Consider the following 10004-nt stretch of genomic DNA (forward strand, 5'->3'; position numbering starts at 1 on the left):
GCGAGGTCGGTGTCGGCCTCTTAGGGGCTCGATGACCACGCCATTGGCAGCGGCCATTGATGGTGATTGTCATAGTCAATAAGTCTCTCCCAACCCGTGTCTCTTAAATTCCCCCCTTCATTCGCTCTTGTTTTTCTTTTAAATTCTCTGAATTATTGTTATTTTGTTGAAATTTATATAAAAAGAAAAGGAGAAGAAAATCAACGAAAAACAAAAGAAAAAATGAATAGAGGACGAAAATTTAATGGAAAAAAAATTGAACATAAGCGTTTTAAATTTGAAAGTACATCCCTAAATTTGGAAAAACTTTCATTTCCGACTGTAAACAAAAAAGAGATAGAATAAGTTTGTTTTTAATTTGTCCTTATCATTATTATTATTCTGAAGTAAGGATAAATATCATTTTTACTCCCCAAACTTTTTCTCCTCAATAAATGTTACTCCCCAAACTTTCACTAGTTAATCGATACGGCAATGAAAGGAGAAAGCAAAGAAGGGACATTTTTATCAAGAGAAAGTATAGCGCAGTGGTGCACTTTTTCACCCGGCGATCAAGAGTTTTCATGTTCGATATTCAGTGAGACTACCTGCGCCCCTTTATTAGATATTTATTATTTTTATTTCAATATATTAGGTTCATGAACATTCCTTGTAACTGAAAAGAAATGGGTTTTTTTTTTGGCCTTTTAAGTTATCTTTTGACTATTTGGAGAGTGTTATTTTTCTTCCATGATAGTTTGGGGAGTAAAATTTTACTTTCGAAAGTGTAGGGAGTTCCATTAACAATAAGAAAAAGTTTATGAAATTCCAACGGTATTTACCCCCGAAATAAATATTACTTTTTACGAGCTTACTCCGAGCAGCCATCAACTCGCCTGTGTCACTACTCACACCGTGTCTGCTTCTCTCTCATCCTCTCTCTCTCTCTCTTCCATGGAGGTTCAACTGCTCCGTCCATTGTCAGTCTCACACTCCTCCTCCCTCCATTAAACAATCCCTTCCCCCCAACGTTTTCATTATAATACCAAGACAGGACTCTCTCTCCCTCCCTCCCTCCCACAATCTCCATCACCGTCGCATTTCGGTGAAGGCCGTTTCCGTCGCTCGATCGCCCCTCCGATCTCACCCGGAGATGCTCCTCCTCTCGCCCTGAGTCCCCCCTCGTCCAATGGATCTCGAAGCCGTAGCTTACCACAACGAGGCCAAGGTATGAGCTGCGAAAATGCCACTGAAGGCGTCTAATTTCTTTCAGCTCATTTCGGCGCGGCGAGCTGTTTGCTGCCTCCCCTGGTGATTGACTCTTGATTTCATGGCTGTTTCAGCGAGCGTCGTGGAGGACCGTCCTCACTCTGGCTTACCAGAGCCTCGGCGTCGTGTACGGAGATTTGAGCACCTCGCCGCTGTACGTATACAAGTCGACATTTGCCGAGGATATCCAGCACACGGAGACGAACGAGGAGATTTACGGCGTCCTGTCCTTCGTGTTCTGGACGCTCACCTTGGTTCCACTGCTCAAGTACGTCTTCTTCGTGCTCAGGGCGGACGATAATGGCGAGGGTGGGACTTTCGCCCTGTACTCGCTGCTGTGCCGGCACGCCCGGGTCAACCCGCTGCCGAGCTGCCAGCTCGCGGATGAGGAGCTCTCGGAGTACAAGAAGGACGGGAAGCGGACGTCCCCCATGGGGAGGAGCTTCGGGTCAAGGCTGAAGTCTACTCTCGAGAGGCATAAGGTTTTGCAGAGGTTTTTGCTCGTTCTGGCTCTGATTGGGACTTGCATGGTCATCGGTGATGGTGTCCTCACGCCGTCCCTCTCTAGTGAGGCTTCCATTTCTTACCTCCCTGTTAATTCGGTTTTCTCAATTCCCGAAACCTTGATTAATTGATTGCTTTATTTTCCGAAATAGATCGAATTACGTCAATTTCATGGCTGTTCAATCAAAATCACCAATTTCTTGCTGTTCGACGTACAAGTTGACGTCTAACGAAATTTCTTTTATGACTTTGTTTTCTCGTGCCATTGTCTATATTCGGCAATTGCTTACAGCTTTCCCCTGCAGCTACTATTGAGCACTCGCAGGGGAAAATTCGATTAGTAGCCAAATTGGCTTGGTCGGAGATTGAAAAATGAAAACTTTGGATGAGAGATGCGTCTTTTTGTTTATTACTAATGATATTGTTCTTTCCTGGTGCAGTTTTCTCTGCAGTTTCTGGTGTCGAACTTTCCATGGCAAAGGAGCACCATAAGTGTGAGTTTTTCTTGTTTGACTAGTATTGCAATGCCATTGTGATTCATCATGCTTCGAAAGAGTACGAACACGGAGATCATAGTGGCGTGTACAGCTTTAGCTTGACTATGGAGCATCTGTGTTTCCTTCTCAGGATACTTCTGCCTGGATATATCTAATTTTATTGGACTCCTAGAGTCCTTGTACTCGTCCGCAAGTTTTCTCTCTGTTCTTTGTATGCTTTATATTTTCAAACTCATATTTGAGATTCTGATTATTTTGCAGACGTGGAGGTCCCAGTCGCGTGTGTCATATTGATTGGCCTGTTTGCCCTTCAGCATTATGGCACCCACAGGATCGGCTTCTTGTTCGCGCCTGTGGTTATACTGTGGCTTTTGTGCATCAGTGCAATTGGCTTGTATAATATCTTCCACTGGAATCCTCATGTATACCAAGCGCTTTCTCCTTATTACATGTACAAATTCCTGAGGAAGACTCAGAGAGGAGGATGGATGTCCTTGGGAGGCATTCTCCTTTGTATAACAGGTAGGCTTTAAGAGGTTATGGCTGACTTTTGTTTCGAAAGTAGAAGCAGTATGATGTTTGATGAGCACAGGAAGAAACAGGAGCTGATTTATGAATTTCTTGAAAAATTCAGGTTCAGAAGCAATGTTTGCGGACCTTGGGCACTTCTCTCAGCTCTCAATTCAGGTATATAGAGCTAATGATTTCTATTTATTCACTTCAAATTCTTTACCCGTTGGTCTTCCCATATCAGGCTGACCCTTGACCATGTAAATTTGTTCAGCAAGAAGGCAAAAGTCGATTAGTTGGATTTCAGCCAGACTTATTGGGTTGGTGCATACCTGAAAATTCTGTTGAGGCCCTTGAGGGTGTAGACTTCTCTTCATTTAGTTGATTACTGTTCTTGTTCAGAAAATCCTTAGATTTTAATGTTTTCTCCTTATCTTGTTAAATTAAAGTGGCTTAAAACCTTTCATGGCACCCAATTTTAGCTTGTACGTCAGATGCTAGAATGCAAAGGATGAATTGAAGTGATGTCTAGTTTGACCTTGTACTTGACTAGTTGTACAGCTTCAATTTGGGCAAGACAGCTAAGCTAATTTAAGTTCGTCGTTCCCTTGCGACTCGCTGTCCGATGCTTAACATAAGCTTCTTCTCTGCAGATAGCATTCACCTCTTTCGTTTATCCTTCCCTGATCCTTGCCTACATGGGGCAGGCTGCCTATCTGTCTAAGCATCACTCGATGGACGGTCACTACCAAATTGGCTTTTATGTTTCTGTACCAGGTCAGTAGCTCAATCCTCTAATGCTAGCATGTGTTTTCTGAAATTTTTTGCGCTTTCATCTAATCAAGATTGTCTAATAATTACTTCTAGATAAGTTGAGATGGCCTGTCCTAGTAATCGCCGTACTTGCTGCTGTTGTGGGAAGCCAAGCCATCATCACTGGAACATTTTCCATCATTAAGCAGTGCTCTGCCCTCGGTTGTTTCCCGAAAGTTAAAATAGTGCACACATCTTCCAAAGTGCATGGGCAGATTTACATTCCTGAGATTAATTGGACATTGATGCTTCTTTGCTTAGCTGTCACAATTGGATTCAGAGACACCAAACGGATGGGCAATGCATCAGGTATATAATACAGCTAACTCATGCCATGTTTGCTTTGAGAGAAAATAAAGATGCTGGAATGCAATTGCCATATAAATCTGTCCCAGCTTGTCCTCTGCACCAAAGATCACCTTAATGCTATTGATGTTAAGATTATTTCGCATAAAAAGGGATTGCAGATTGATGATTGAATTGTTCTATGGAGCAGGTTTGGCGGTTATTACTGTTATGCTCGTGACCACCTGTTTAATGTCTCTGGTCATCGTCCTGTGCTGGCACCAAAGCATTCTTCTAGCAGTTTGCTTCGTGCTCTTGTTTGGGACGATTGAAGCGCTCTACTTCTCGGCCTCTCTTGTGAAATTCCTCGAGGGAGCATGGGTCCCAGTTGCTCTCGCTTTTATCTTCCTCATCATCATGTGTGTCTGGCACTACGGGACACTAAAGAAATATGAGTACGATGTTCAGAACAAGGTCTCCATTAACTGGCTCCTCAGCCTGGGTCCCAGCCTTGGGATTGTCCGAGTCCGTGGGATCGGGCTCGTCCACACCGAGCTCGTCTCTGGGATCCCTGCAATCTTCTCCCACTTTGTGACAAACCTCCCTGCTTTTCACCAAGTCTTGGTGTTCCTCTGTATCAAGTCTGTCCCTGTCCCGCATGTCAAGCCCGAAGAGCGATTCCTCTTGGGCCGGATTGGACCGAGGGAGTTCCGAATCTACCGATGCGTAGTCCGATATGGGTACAGAGACTTCCACAAGGACGATGTGGAGTTTGAGAAGGATCTTGTTTGTAGTATAGCAGAGTTCATACGATCGGGAAATGCAGATCAGAATGGTGGGGATGTAGACCTAAAGGATGAGGAGACAATGGCTGTTGTCGGGACGTGTGAGACACACATGGATGGGATTCAGATGAGGGAGGACGACATGGAAAACAAGGCAGAATCACCTGGCACTTCCGAGCTCAGAGAGATACAATTACAATCACCACCAGTATTGAAGCGGAAGAGGAAGAAGAGGGTGAGATTCGTTGTGCCTGAGAGCCTGAAGATCGATGTGGAAGCCCGGGACGAGCTCCGGGAACTCATGGAGGCTCGTGATGCAGGGGTAGCGTACATACTGGGGCATTCATACGTGAGGGCAAAGCAGGGGTCAGGCCTGTTCAGGAGGGCGGTTATAAACATCGTGTTTGATTTTTTGAGGAGAAATTCCCGGCCGCCGACATACGAGCTCAGCGTGCCTCACGCATCTACCCTAGAGGTAGGCATGGTCTACCCCATTTGAATTTTTGGCTGCACATAGTTTGAAGCATTTGTAAATGTTTCGACATAATGTTTTTGAGATGAGAGGAAACGTTATAGCAAGAAAAGCAATGAAAAAGATCCAAAATTCAGGTATATAACTTGTCTTCTCTCCTTTGATACGATCAGTTTGGATCCTTTTAGTTAAGATTGACCAATAATTTATAAGATAATTAATGTCAAAACTGAAAGCACCTTGGGGCCATCATTTGGAAAACTCTGAGACTCGAATGCATTCATCAGGCAATCTACAACAAATGTACTAAGGATATCATCTCTTGTGAAAATCCATTATACATAACAGTTCGTAAGTGCAAATGAAACTACTAATATATAAATTAGCTGAGATGTTCAGAAGTTCAGCTTACTAGCTTCACACAACCCACAGAAAACTACTTAACATTCGACTTAACTCGACCACAACAAAAGAGAAATATCCCTGCAAAAGCTTTTCATCTCCGTTTAACCAAACTGTTTGTTCCTTCAAAAGCCTTTAAGTTTGCCCGTATCATATCATCTAACTTACCCTCTGAATCTAACTTACCCTCTGAATCATGCAAGATATTCCCGCTATTCTCATCACTCCCATTCAGCAAGCTGAAATTTCTGTCAAAAGTTACCAGTTCATTCAACTGATCATCATAGCGCTGCGGGCATTGTGACTTCACTATTTCATCAGAACTCGTATTGTCAGGATTGAGGAGAGAGACAGATTCTTCTTGTCTAGTAGGCTTATGTACACAGTAGACTCTGAACATGAGGGAAAGGTGAGAAATGCTCAACATGACGAGCCTTCTTAGAAGCTCGAAGAGGCTCGAGTTAGCAACTTCGTTTCTGATGCCGGAGCAATGTCTCTGTGCTTGCTTCCCCAGATTGATTATGCAGTGGTTCCATGTCACACTGAAAGAGTGGCTGTTGGAGCCTTCCTGTCTATTGAATTCGAGTCACATATATAAGTTATGCAGAGTCTATGTAAATCGACAAAAACATACGAGGCATGAAAGTTCGAATTTGAGAACTTACCTGAGGAAAGATGTAGGGACGAACTGCAATCCCAATGGCTAAGCCAAGGAAACCCGAGAGGCACAGCCCCAGAGCCCAAATTGAAACAGTACCCATCACTGGTTGAATGCAAACATGCATATAATTTTTCTTTCTTGGTTGACATAAAATTTAGCAACATCAAACTCGATACAAATGACATTAATGATCCAGTCTAACGGATACTGTTCGATGCATCCCTGAGTACAAACTGGACCTTAATGAGCAGATGATGAAAATGGTAAAATGGAGAGAAACTCACCGGATGGAGAGCCGTTATTCTTGCCACAGTCCTCCTTCTTAAGGAGAATCTGACGAACCAGTTGATTCCCATGATCCGATATCAACAGAGAACAGCTTTCTGGAATGAAGGATAGCTCAAAATCACTTGAAAATGAAGCATTCTGACCTGGTCCATCGGCATGGCCTGTCTTCTGGGAGTAACCCCCAGCAATCGTCTTAACACCTTAGATTATATGAATTTAATGGTCAAGGGTTTTGGTAGTAACATCCTCAAAAGTAGCTGAACACTAGAATACATGATTCGTTTATAAAATGGGATCACGATATGGGGAATTCAGCAAAATGGTACCTGATCTCGTGATCTTGCGAATGGCATGATTAAGCGTATCGGCAACATAGACATTTCCCTTGAAATCAACTGCAAAGCTCCGGGGCCGATTGAACTGGGCGGAAGCCATGTCCCCATCTGAGTACCCAGGAACCCCATCTCCTGACCACCGCTCGATGACAATATCTACATAGTCCGAGTTCATATACGCAAAATCAGCAATATCAAACAAAGAGTAAATTCCAGCGACCACCCCTGCATTCCGTGAAGCTCTCATTCTCTTCACTTCACAAATCGTACTCTTTGACGTTTGGGATTTCATGACCCAAGCAAACGGAGAAATCACGACAGGACATAAACTTTAACTTGAGATATGCAGCAACATTCCCAGCATCAAAGCCCTAAACATAAAAGAACAGGGCAGCAGAGAAATGCCTAGACAGGGCAAATGAGGAAGACGAAGAAGGAGAGAGAGTATACCTTCGGAAATGGGAAGCGATACTGAGTAGAAGGCACTGCCGACTGAGTCGAGGACGATCAAATCGGACGAACCGTACATTGGGAGGACCGAGTGAGGATTGACACCGAGCTTGTGGCCGTCGATCATCGTCGTCACAGTGTACCCATCTTCGAGCAAGACGCGATCAGAGGAGGCTGGCGAGACTGCAACAACAAACAAACGGAAAGCCAGGGTTTTGATGGCGATTTCAGTCACTGATCTCCAAAGGGAGAGGGGGTAAGAAGATTAGCAAAAGATTGGGAGGTGGGTTGACGTACCGTAGCCGGAGAGGAGGAGCAGCTGGGAGGAAGTGAGGAACAGAGCGAGGGAAAGGAAGGAGCGGAGGGCCGCCATTGACGATCGATAAAGCCCTCTCCTTGTGCAGTGGAGTGATCTTTATGCTGTTGCGACTTGGGAATGGCGACTTCTTCGGGAAGTAGCTTCTAACGGGAGCAGAAGTATTCAATTTTGTGGAAACTCGATTTTGCACCCTAAGTTTAACCTATTTTGCATTTTGAACTCTAAAGTTTGTGTGGTTTCATATAATATCTACACTCCGAAGTTCGGGTTTATGAGAAAATATTGGATGAGTAATACACAATCACTTGGTTGTGTAAAATTTCATCTATGAATGACAAGTATCCCACTATATTACTCTTTCTTTCTTATTGTACACGTGTTATTCATGGACGGAGTTTTTTTTATACAATCAAGTACTTGTGTATTACTCGCTTAATATTTTCGAGTTTCTGTCCCGGGTCGGAGTTATCGGATAGTAATTCAGTAAGCTGTCATCCTTCTCCTCTGGCGTATGCTTTGAGCATTTTCGTAGTCTCTCGCATTTAGTCATAACTTCAGTCCTTTCTAAACATGTCAGAATGTATGAAAATTCAACTTAGACGTGGATGGATTGACCAATTCTCGGCCTCGCAGCAACCCAGACCCGCATGGGCCAAATATATTAAATTGACCTATGTCAAAGGGGCTTCTCCAAAATGAAAATTTTATGCCCGTTTGGATTCCGAGTTCAATAATTTTAACTTTAACTTTAACTCAATATACTACACAACAAAATACACATTTTTCAATTCTAAAATTTTAACTTTTACTTTAACTCAACACACTACACAACAAAAATACACATTTCCCAAGTCAAATTTATAATCACTTCTCATTTATCATTTTCCACGATCAAAATTAAAATCAAAATTAAAATAACTTTAACTCTGAATTCAAACGGCCATTAAAATCGGATAATCCTTTTACCGAGCCTCCTAAGTAACATGGCATTAGAGAAGACTACCTAGGCCGAAACGGCGATCCTTCTCGTGCATATGTATGAGTTAGCTAGCTGGGACATGGCATGGGGCTGAAGTTGGGCTCAACATCGGCTTAAGCTTGCAGGGGCCGACCCTGTGTTGCGCAGTCGGCCCATATCAAGTGAACCGAAGTAGAAGAAGGGGAAGAAGAAGGAGCTGATCCATATATTGAGGAGAACCGCTATATATACATGGTCCTTTTGTTCGCGACAACAGAGCAGTTGAGGGTAGGTCATTTTAGGTCGAAATGAGCTTGTGTCGGCCTCACGGCAGACTATTCTCGATCCGATGTAATGTAAGGTACTTGAATCAGCTGCCTAGGGGCCAACCTCAACAAATTTCCTAAAGTGTTAAAATATATATCCAATCTATCGCTGTACGTAGCATGTGGGCTGACCTGTTTAGTCGCATCGGAGGCTACTGTACTGTTGGAGGTAGGAGTACAATAAAAATCGCGTGCGACATCGAACATATATCTTGGAATTACATTAACCACCTCGTGTTATATGCAAAATATATATATATATATATATATATATATATATAGAAGATAATGCATCATTAATGGAAGGAAAACAGATCTCTGAACAGCATTATATATCGAAATTCAATGCCAAATGAACCTATGAATTTCGAAAATAACTGTGCTAATGGATTAAGCACTCTTCTTGTACACGTATAAGCCACCGTCACGGCTGTACGTATGCATACATTATACCTATTATTGCTTGTATATGTTCGAACATAAAGCTTTTTCGAAGCAAATTATATATTGAACTGAATCCGTTTCTGATCATCATCACAAATACAAGTACATATATAACCAACAATGGCGGCACACACTATAAGTGTATAGATAGATACAACTAGATTATATATATATATATATATATAGAAAGACCAATCTATTATGTTGCATCGAATAAATATTAAATAAAAATTCATGGGCGGTAAATCTCGGAAAGAGCTTGTAAGACATTAACTTGCCACCTCAACTGCAAGATGTAGTCTGCTGTCCTCGAGAAGATCCGGTCGGGCTGCAGCCGTCTGCCGCCAGGGATCAGCCTCTGCAGCTTCCTCACCTTCATTTGGACCAACCGGTACGCCGCTGCCCTCTTCTGCCACCGCCTCCTCTTACCGGACTTCGCAGCCACCAGCTTAGTCGTCCACAATGCTCTTCTGCAGCTCATGATAGAGGTAGTCGACTGCATGGAAATTATGTCTTTCCTTCTTCTATTCTTCTTCTTCGTTTGTATGAAGGGTTGACTTAAGTTGGTCGATGGGGACGGAAACAGAAGAATACACAGCAGCAAAAGCAGCAGCAGCAGAAGAAGAAGAAGAAGAAGATGAGGAGAGTTGGGAGCAGTGAAGAAAGAGGGAGTAAGTGAGAGGAGGAAGATGACGAAAAAGAAGAAA

At 43.1% G+C, this 10004-nt stretch overlaps 3 protein-coding genes across 4 annotated transcripts; 1 reads left to right on the top strand and 2 right to left on the bottom strand.

Annotated features, from left to right (window-relative positions):
* Positions 1 to 1168: 1168 nt before the first annotated feature.
* On the top strand, positions 1169 to 5273 carry LOC116199809 (potassium transporter 6-like). Its single transcript, XM_031530331.1, has 8 exons — positions 1169 to 1207; positions 1323 to 1815; positions 2193 to 2246; positions 2511 to 2771; positions 2884 to 2936; positions 3413 to 3536; positions 3627 to 3881; positions 4069 to 5273. Exons 1-8 carry the CDS (start codon positions 1169 to 1171, stop codon positions 5139 to 5141), a joined length of 2352 nt encoding a protein of 783 aa, XP_031386191.1. The 3' UTR covers positions 5142 to 5273.
* A 134-nt stretch (positions 5274 to 5407) lies between these two features.
* On the bottom strand, positions 5408 to 7708 carry LOC116199871. 2 transcript variants are annotated; one of them, XM_031530439.1, is made up of 6 exons: positions 7548 to 7708; positions 7251 to 7433; positions 6792 to 6956; positions 6462 to 6665; positions 6182 to 6279; positions 5408 to 6084 (listed from the first exon to the last, which is right to left on the bottom strand). In XM_031530439.1, the coding sequence occupies exons 1-6, from the start codon at positions 7621 to 7623 to the stop codon at positions 5611 to 5613; spliced, it is 1200 nt and encodes a 399-aa protein (XP_031386299.1). In that variant the 5' UTR covers positions 7624 to 7708; the 3' UTR covers positions 5408 to 5610. The 2 variants fall into 2 exon arrangements, with proteins under 2 accessions (XP_031386299.1, XP_031386301.1); XM_031530441.1 differs by having other exon boundaries at positions 5408 to 6088.
* Positions 7709 to 9339: 1631 nt separating this feature from the next.
* Positions 9340 to 10004, bottom strand: LOC116199953 (transcription factor PAR2-like). Its single transcript, XM_031530549.1, has one exon. The coding sequence runs from the start codon at positions 9797 to 9799 to the stop codon at positions 9530 to 9532; it is 270 nt and encodes an 89-aa protein (XP_031386409.1). The 5' UTR covers positions 9800 to 10004; the 3' UTR covers positions 9340 to 9529.

The sequence above is a fragment of the Punica granatum genome, chromosome 3, assembly GCF_007655135.1.
Source record: "Punica granatum isolate Tunisia-2019 chromosome 3, ASM765513v2, whole genome shotgun sequence".
Taxonomy (NCBI): Eukaryota; Viridiplantae; Streptophyta; class Magnoliopsida; order Myrtales; family Lythraceae; genus Punica; species Punica granatum.

Excerpts from the sequence above, each read along its gene's own strand:
- LOC116199871 (XM_031530439.1), bottom strand. The coding sequence starts at position 7,623 with ATGGCGGCCCTCCGCTCCTTCCTTTCCCTCGCTCTGTTCCTCACTTCC. Across the intron at positions 7,434-7,547 it reads GCTCCTCCTCTCCGGCTACG|TCTCGCCAGCCTCCTCTGAT; the intron begins GTACGTCAACCC and ends TTGTTGTTGCAG. Across the intron at positions 6,666-6,791 it reads TCGCAAGATCACGAGATCAG|GTGTTAAGACGATTGCTGGG; the intron begins GTACCATTTTGC and ends ATATAATCTAAG.
- LOC116199953 (XM_031530549.1), bottom strand. The coding sequence starts at position 9,799 with ATGCAGTCGACTACCTCTATCATGAGCTGCAGAAGAGCATTGTGGACG.
- LOC116199809 (XM_031530331.1), top strand. The coding sequence starts at position 1,169 with ATGGATCTCGAAGCCGTAGCTTACCACAACGAGGCCAAG. Across the intron at positions 1,208-1,322 it reads CTTACCACAACGAGGCCAAG|CGAGCGTCGTGGAGGACCGT; the intron begins GTATGAGCTGCG and ends TGGCTGTTTCAG. Across the intron at positions 3,537-3,626 it reads CTTTTATGTTTCTGTACCAG|ATAAGTTGAGATGGCCTGTC; the intron begins GTCAGTAGCTCA and ends AATTACTTCTAG.